Below are 8969 nucleotides of genomic sequence, written 5' to 3'. Positions count from 1 at the left end.
ATTGGGTTGTTCGGAAAATAATTTCGTTTTCGTTGTTCACGCCATAAAGAAATCATTTTCTTTTAACGTAAAAGTATTTTATATATTAAAAGTATTATGTATATTATAACGAATACAATATGTTAGAATTGTTTAAAATGTCCGGTGACTGTGTACCAGTGTAGACTTGTAGATAGAGTAGATAAATATTGGGTTGTTCGGAAAATAATTTCGTTTCATTGTTCACGCAAAAAAGAAAAACATTTTCTTTTAACGTAAAAGTATTTTATCGAATTATATATCGAGCATTTGGTTCCGATATCTTTGGACATCTTTCTGGTTCATAATTCTGGCAGCATAATTCCACGTTCGTCAAAGTTCTGATTTTTCAAATCGAGGCAAACGCGAATAATACTCCACCGCAAAAATGTTGAGCAACTGTTAGATTTGCTTAAAAAATAATTATTCTTAATGGTACCGTGACCTTCTTGTAACGTAGATGTCTTATTTCTGTTAGTAACAACGCACAAGTTGTTGTTTATGCTACCCTTAATCTTCACCCTACGGTGCGCGATTTTTCAAATCGGAGCAAACGCGAATAACATTCCACTCGAAAAATTCTGATAGGAACTGTTAGTATTTCGCGCAAAAATAATTATCTTCTGTGACCTTTTTATGACGTAGATGTCTTATTTCCGTTAGGAACATCGCATTAGTTATTGCTTATGCTGTTGTGTAATAAAATATCAAAGAAGTATGCGGTTGATGCATGTGTGCATTTTCCAGAAGGGACTATAGTGTTTTCTTTTTTTTTTTAGATTCTTTTAGAAATGCCTGTTTTTTAATCGATATAATTTACGGTCTGCGTTTTGATCTCAAGTTTATAGAAAATAACTTTGCATTGTTATTAATAATTGTGTTTCATTAATGATATTTTACATACGATAAATGTTACACACGATAAATGTTAAAATCATCCGAACGGCGTGCTACACTAAATGCAACATATGTTACTTGTTCGTCTTCACTTGTCTTTTAATGTCACGAAAGTTAGCTGTGGATGGAACCGATCGATATTGTTAACACGAAGTGAATTTAATATAAATTGTAAATAATAACGAGAGCAATTGAAATAGTAACATACAACGCGATCTGTCCGTCGATTACTGTTCCTCGCGTTTTGTTGTAACGCAAAATAGAATATAAACCCATTGTTAAAAAATAACGAAATCACAGCCACCATCATACTGTCGATGTTAACAAACAGTGATACAAATTGATGCAATCTTGACTTAAAATATCCCTTATTAAGTATGAAAATCAATACACTCGAGACAGAAAAGGTTATTTTCCATCTACGTAATTTCAAAATATTCCCATTTAGATGAACAATAATCAGCATTCATCGTAAAATACATTAGTTGTAAGTACGTAATAGTACGTAATACTTCTCCAACATAAAAATTACTATACATATAACGTACATACATAGATTAGTTCTAAACATATATCGGTTCATTTTCTAATTCAAGTACAAATGTCAAATTCAATTTTAACAATGATTTGATATAATCAATACTCCGTGAACCAGGCACGAGGGGCGACAATTTTGTGTGAATTAATCTTCAGCATATTCAACATCATTTGAATTTATATTAAAGACAAATATCAATGACAAAGCAATTGCAAGCGTACAGTTCGATTTAAAAATATCATACATTGTATATGACAGTTTCGGAGATGCAACGCACGAACCAAGAGGCGCGACAATTTTGTGCGAATTACCTTTCAGCGTATTCGATATCAGTTAAATTTTGAAATATATGAGCTATTTGTGCGTATGTGTGCGTCTAAATGTTTTCGAAAACACAGTCAATCTGCTTTAATCATTTTATGTGCACTCCAATATTTGCGAATCGGAGGATCGCGGATCAGAATCTCCGTGGTTTATTTATCGTCGGAACTCTGAGATATTCTATATTATTGTTAGTAAGCGTGTGGTGTTTTTGATTCATGGTTTTACGTCGAGCGAAGTTCGAGAAATTTATTGAAAATCTGAACGGCGAAGAGTTGAACGCGACCGTGCATCCGAAACGAAATACGAGACATGAGAGAATAATTAGAAATACATTATAATATTTGTAAAATTTGTTCGTAACGTATGTTCGTATTCGAGTACTTTCCGATCCGATTTTTTTTTTTTTTTTTAATTACATATTTAACCGTCAACCTTTGGTTATTAGCGACAGTGTTTTCATTTACGACGTTTTATCGTTTAAAATTAATGCACCCGTATTTACGCCATTAATCTACAAACTTATAATGGAACTGACAATGTTAACTGTTAATTCCAATGTTAAGCATAATTGAATAGGCATAACGAATTATGTTAGGAATAAAAAATTGAGAGAAGTAGTTGCTGTATTGTTCTGAGACCTCGCGTGAAATAATCGGAAAGGCGTACCGAATATTAAGGAGACGTCGTTAATTATTGTTAATTATGTTTGAGCAGAGACGCAATCGAACAACTTTTACGCCGCAACAACTTCAGGAATTGGAGTCTCTCTTCCAGAAGACGCATTACCCGGACGTTTTTCTAAGGGAAGAAGTCGCTCTCAGAATTTCCCTCTCAGAAGCCCGTGTTCAGGTTAATATGCATCATTTTGATAAACTACGTCCTTCTCTTTTTAACTGCGTATGCTAAGAATAATTCAAATCGAGTCAATTGTTTTCACACATTTTATACATCGACTATTCTATTCACTCTCTTATTATTTGAACTATAATAATATAGCAGTTACTGCGATCACTAATTAATAGCTATTTTCGTTTTGTCGATAATTATTACACTGCTGTTATCAAATTGGATTTGTTATACGTTACTAAAGAAAATCCCGTTAAATTTAGTATCAAATGAAATATTACATGGAAACTAGCAACACTTTGTTGCGACCATAATTAAAATCGAAATTTGTTTCGTGGTGATTACTATCTTTCTTGATTATTATAAAATGATTAGAACGAGATCAGTAATTTGATGCGATAACATGATAACTTTGATGTGATCGACTAACGTCCGGTGACTGTGGTGGTGGATGTAGTACACTAGGTTAATTGTATAATAAACATTCTTGAACTATTTTGGCTTTGTGTTTAAGGTCATTACCTTGATAAAATTTAAATGTGCTTTCATTGTAATCGTAATCGTAATCACAACTCTGAAACATCTGATTACAATCGTAATCGTAATTACGATTACGATTACGGCCAACGCTGCCTGAAACCATAGACGTCCTTTTTCGAATCACTCGAATTCTTCGACATGAGAACGCACGTTGTGCGGGTAACAGAACATACGGATAACAGAATGATTAATTTAAAGAAAGTAGCAATTGATACAATTACAATTGCGATTACTTTCTCGAGTATTATTTTAGTAGTGGTTGTGAAATCGAGCACGTGGCAACTTCGCATTTCAATCTTTCGTCAGGTTAAGCAAATTCTCGACTGTTACGTTTCAGCATCTTGAAGTGAAGTTAAACGAATTTTCAGTCGTTACGTTTTAGAACCTAGATTTTTAGAAAATGGAAAACGGCGAGGCCTCTCCAATTTATTCTACTTTAATTGGCCCATGTACCCCTCCATTCGGATGTCCCTGCCATTCGAATTCCATGCAAAACATTGCTCGTACTATCGCAAATATTGGAAGAGATATTCGGTTATCGTTGTAGGTTTGGTTTCAAAATCGCCGAGCAAAGTGGCGAAAGCAAGCACGACTGCAACTGCTCCAGGACGCATGGAGAATGCGGTGTTTAGGTCTGGGAAGCGCAGGACCCCTAATTTTGAGACCGCCACCGACGGCATCCTTGGAACGTCACGATGCAGGAACACCGCCGCCGCAACCACCACCGCCGTCATCAACTGCCGCCACTAGCAACGGATCACCAATGGCGACGGTTAACACTGACAAAATACTTGGCTCACCGTCTGTGTCCGTTTGCAGAGACTACAGGATTCTTCCACCTCCCCATGGGTAACGATTATTTAAAAAATGAAATGACAATACTGATCGCTGGCGAGGAAAAGGAGGAAGACAAAAGGGTTCGAGATTTTTCGTTTTCCGTCGGAGCTGGGCAAAACCCCTAGGCTTCGAATAAATCTGAAGTTTGCCGATATGTTTCCCTCAATTCCCCAATTGAACGCCGAATGAGGGCTCTTTCGAAAAAAGGAAGGAGCTTTCTGCCAATTCCGAACGAGCATAATTAGCGACCGCAAGTGAGACACATGCAGGCCCCCGTTTCGGGTCTCTCTCTCTCTCTCTCTCTCTCTCTCTCTCTCTCTCTCTCTCTCTCCTCCCCCCTCTCTCTCTCTCTATCCAGACGTACTCGTAAAATAAAAAAATAAAATCTAACGAGTCGAATGATATTTTTGAACCTTTTAGATGTCTTCTTTACATAACCAGATTACGAAATAATAAGTGAATTCTATGTTTCAGATTTTCAGTGTCCTGCGAAAAGTCTCCGGAGAGAATGAAATGTGGCTGCGGTTCCCCACCAAGGATATGTGGTAGTCCGATAGAAAGAGACACAAGCCTAACCGTCAGAGACAGACCTCAAGAAGCTGAAATGGATCTCACTGTGAAGGGTCCGCCTCGACACAAACCCATCTCAACTTTGTTTCATCACTTGCCTCAACAGGAACTTAGTCCTTCGAAAGCTGGCGACGAACCCTTAGACGTGACACTCAATACCAACAAAAACAATTAAACGTTGCTCTTATCGGTTTCGTTTTTTTTATCATTTTTCATTTACTGTTACTAAACTCGTTTATCGTTCGTTTAATTTTTCATTCAAAAAAAAAAAAAAAAAAAAAAAAAAAAAATAATAATAATAATGAACTGTAAAGAATTAAATTATACAGAATCACATATAGAGAAGACTTTGTTCAAAAAGGACATCACTAACGATTCAAATAAAACTTTTATTTATAATTGTCCACTGCAGCCAGTTAGTGCGAAACTTATGTTATTTAATTAACAAGTTTCATTCGATGTTCATAACGTAAAGATTTTATTTATTCGGAATTTCAGTATAATAATATTTTATTTACTGTACATTTATATTAATACAACTATCTCTGTTATCTGTTTTTCTAAATTATTTTTTATATTAAAGATTATTCATTGCATATTACTTGATTGTTAAGTTTTCAAATAGTAATAGTGGCGACATATTTCTTTCTATTCTCATGTAATCTCATTGTTAGACTAATATGTACATTAACTTTTATGTTAGCCAAAGTAACGGTTTTGTACAATTTTACTTTTGATTTTGTGAATATTAATTAACTGTTACGAGAGTGACCACTAAGTACGTAAGACATCTTACTTTAGTAATCTGAAATATTTCTTCTATGATTAGAATGACAAAAGTAACGACTTTCTTTTTTCGTATGTGTTGCGTACGGTTTTGCACGTGCATAGTATAGTAAATTATGAAAATACTTTAATGTAGCGATGGTAATAGAATTAAGCAAATATTAAAAACCACTCTACATTTTAGTACGATTATGTCACATGCTTAACAAAAATTTTGAAATTTACTTTATCGACTTTACAATGTTACGTATTATTTAAACGCAGAGATAACATTGTTATTCGCTTAATAGTTTCGTCCGAAATATTAATTTTTGTTCATTGTGTCCCTCTGAGAATGGAGGAAATATTTCACGTACCTAATAGATTTTGGCAAAGTAACGTTTATATGATTGAAAATACGGTAGAATTCCGATAATTCGATGTGCTCGGGACTTCTACGGTGTCGTATTGTCAAATATGCCGAATTATTGGACTATATTTATAATGCGGTCGAAACGAAGATGGCAATATAAAAAAAAAAAACTATCACGGTTAATATAGTTATTCAGTTTATTAACTAAAATAAGATGCATAAATAAATAAAATAGAGAACTTGCAAATAATATGTGAATTACGTTTATTTTCTGCGCTTGTTTCCACGCAGCAGTGTTGGGTGATAAGCAATTATACAGAAAAGCATGCGACTCACCAACCGTTGTCTTGATACAGGACTACGTAGTGGCTCTGCTGTCGATAATCATCGGAGTAGCTCTGCATTACCCACGTCGAACATCGAAGTGCTCTGCATTACCCACGTCGAACTTCGAAGTACTTTTCTTTGATGACGTATAAAATCTGCAACAAAAGTTACATGAATTAATAACATGTTTCAAAAAGTACAATAGTTCCAACATTATAACATTAAAATTGCAAAATCATACATTTAAAAAAAAAATGTTCAACTTTGATCTCTTATGTTTCTAATACATTTAAAATATATTATAAAAATGTGTAACTTCATAAATATTTCAAGTTTCTAAAAGATGTAGTAAATATATATATAAATATAAGTATAAATATATATTTTTACCGTATCCAAGCAACAAACCAATTTGGAAAAACGAAAAAGAAAACTATAATATTACTCTGAAAGAGGTACTCCCATAGTACGAATTGATATTTGAACGTATATCAATTGGTACCTCATGGAGAACGAAAATCTAATTTTCTCAAAAAACCGATTCAATTAACAAGCAATGGTATTAATATATTAAAGAGACGGTAAGCAGTAACGCAAGGTTGAAAAAACAACGATTGGATAGTGATTGAATTGATTTATGCGTACCTATTAATTGATGGATCACCGATCGACACGACACGTCTGTTCTCTCCGATTGCCGCCGAACGAAGAACGTCTCGTTCTCGGCGTCGTTCTTCTGCGCAGTGGGTTTTGGGTGCTCGGCCAATGAAATTTTAGTATTTAAAAGTTGGAAAGAAACGTTAAACGTGATTGGTTGTCACTTCTCAATATCATTAGCGGACTTTTTGAATGGAAATTGAAATTGGAATGTGAAAAGTATCGACGTGTATGATATATGTAGATATACAGGGTGTCCCAAAAATGTTGGAGGTCCTTGAAAGGGTTGGTTCAGGAGTTGATTTGAAACAACTTTTTCCTTAGCGAAAATGTTTTCTGTTAATATCTCCTTAACGAAGCCTCGTACAACATTTTTGCTAAGGAAAAAGTTGTTTCAAATCACCTCCTGAACCACCCTTTTCAAGGACTTCCAACATTTTTGAAACACCCTGTATTATAGATGGACAAGTTGAGTCTAGTGTGTTTGGTTATTTCTATTAGATGTCGCGATTGTCACTACATCTGCGTGGAGATTCGCTTTAAGGTGCGTCTCTCCGCGCATGCGCGAGGTTAAATGCGCAGTATGCATGGAGTAGGGGACAACGCCGACAACGGTCACCATTTCGTTTATTTCGTTGTAGATGGTTGACGAAGAGTCATGGTAGAGATCAATCGAAGTTTAACATAAACCGTTACTGTTTTAAAGGTTTCTTTGTTTCATTCATCCACGCGAGTCCCGTAAAAAGCGAAAGCTTCTTATAACGTGGAGACCACGAAATAGCGAACAATCTTAAATAATCTTAAACAATCGTGATTCCTGTGGAGGCGTCTCAGAACATGTTTTGAGCTACCGACTTTCGTGAGGACTTCTCTTGATGTCACTGAAACCAAAATCCAATATCAACCAACAAATTTGATTTGGCCAACTGGATCTCCTTGTAAGTCTTTTAAAAAATATTAAAAAAGTTTCATATTCATTACAGAATGAAATTCGATCACATTAACACGTTCCCTGCCGGACCGGTCGACCATTTTGAAGATTTTAGGTTTGGCCCACGTGGGTCGTATTGTACGACTTGTATGCGATCCAACACTTTTACGATTAAATAAACTCGGTTTTAACGTACATCTTTAAAAGTAAAGATACTTAGAATGATGAAATTCTTAGAAAAATTTTTAAAAAATGCAATCGATCATATTGCATTGTATCGAGGAGAAATTTAATTTGTACGTGTGTGTATGCATGTACAGTAATCATGTTTGAGGAATCAGGTGATTTGCTCTTCAAAATGAATTCTTTTGTACAAAAATTATAAATACTGATCGCTGCTTTTATAGCGTTATCGTAAATGCCGTGCGCTATACAGTGAACTGCATTCCTTCCTTCGAAAATTGCCGATTTCCTGCGCAAAATCGACGAACCATGATTCCCTATGTATTTTCCATTGGGTTACAATTGAGTGAGCAATCCGGCCAATCCATGACTCTCACCCGATATTGAGTAAACCATGTTTTTGTGCTATTGTTAACATGAATGGTTGCATTATCCTATTGGTAAGTCAGTTTAAGACGACGAAACCCGCAAAGAAATGGCGAAAGACGATTGCGAAGCATGTTTTGATGTTCTTCGATATTAATATGCTTACACGTGTCTTCGATATTTTCTAATAAATAATTTATTAATTAATGTTACTATTCTCGAGTATGCTATGCAATGCATACACGCGATTACTGTATTCGCCAAATACCACATATACAACCAGTCAGCCGTGTCGATTTGGACCTTTTGTCCTATGACATGATTGAGGACCAGAGGTACAGAGAAGCATGCAACTCACCAACCCTTGTCTTGATACAGGACATCGTAGTGGCCCTATATTATGCGTCGGACTTCGAAGTTCTTTTGTTTGATGATGTAGAAAATCTGCAACAAAAGTTACATGAACATGTTTCAAAAGTTACAGTATTTGCAATGTTAAAACATTAAAATTGCGAAATCATACATTTTACGTTTGTACAATAAAGGTACGCGAATGTTAAAAGAATGTGTAACTTGACTAGAGTCTACAATGCATAATGTATCTGAAAGGCAGATGTAAGATAGAAACCAGGTTCAGTCCTTTAAGTTTTCAAAAGTAGACAGAATGCATGGCAGGAAGCCTTGTTGAAACAAATTGAAATGTTAATGATGAAGTGAGAAAATGAACAAAGTGATTCACTATTTCTAACACCCAATTTATTGTATTAGATTACAAAATGAATCTAAGATGTTTATTG

The 8969-nt window shown here is 35.0% G+C and overlaps 3 protein-coding genes across 5 annotated transcripts in view; 2 read left to right on the top strand and 1 right to left on the bottom strand.

Moving 5' to 3' along the window:
- Positions 1 to 5958, top strand: part of LOC128888807 (retinal homeobox protein Rx1) — a 7033-nt gene extending 1075 nt beyond the window's left edge. For both annotated transcript variants that reach the window (XM_054145941.1, XM_054145940.1), the window contains exons 2-4: positions 2492 to 2626; positions 3711 to 4012; positions 4475 to 5958. In XM_054145941.1, coding sequence (XP_054001916.1) covers positions 2492 to 2626; positions 3711 to 4012; positions 4475 to 4745 — 708 coding nt within the window. In that variant the 3' untranslated portion in view covers positions 4746 to 5958. The remainder of the gene's footprint in view (positions 1 to 2491; positions 2627 to 3710; positions 4013 to 4474) is intronic.
- The window catches only part of LOC128888809 (uncharacterized), a 46210-nt gene extending 39289 nt beyond the window's left edge, over positions 1 to 6921 (bottom strand). The window contains exons 1-2 of the mRNA XM_054145942.1: positions 6681 to 6921; positions 6045 to 6190 (exon numbers count right to left, since the gene is read on the bottom strand). The gene's annotated coding sequence lies outside the window, so the exon portion shown is untranslated. The remainder of the gene's footprint in view (positions 1 to 6044; positions 6191 to 6680) is intronic.
- A 394-nt stretch (positions 6922 to 7315) lies between these two features.
- Positions 7316 to 8969, top strand: part of LOC128888805 (palmitoyl-protein thioesterase 1) — an 8199-nt gene continuing 6545 nt past the window's right edge. Inside the window, exon 1 of one of the 2 annotated variants that reach the window (XR_008460339.1) lies at positions 7316 to 7630. The gene's annotated coding sequence lies outside the window, so the exon portion shown is untranslated. The remainder of the gene's footprint in view (positions 7631 to 8969) is intronic. The other variant, XM_054145938.1, reaches the window with a different exon arrangement.

This window comes from Hylaeus anthracinus, unplaced genomic scaffold (assembly GCF_026225885.1).
Source record: "Hylaeus anthracinus isolate JK02 unplaced genomic scaffold, UHH_iyHylAnth1.0_haploid 11994, whole genome shotgun sequence".
In the NCBI taxonomy this organism is placed as follows: Eukaryota; Metazoa; Arthropoda; class Insecta; order Hymenoptera; family Colletidae; genus Hylaeus; species Hylaeus anthracinus.
This window is presented reverse-complemented; position numbering and strand designations above follow the sequence as displayed.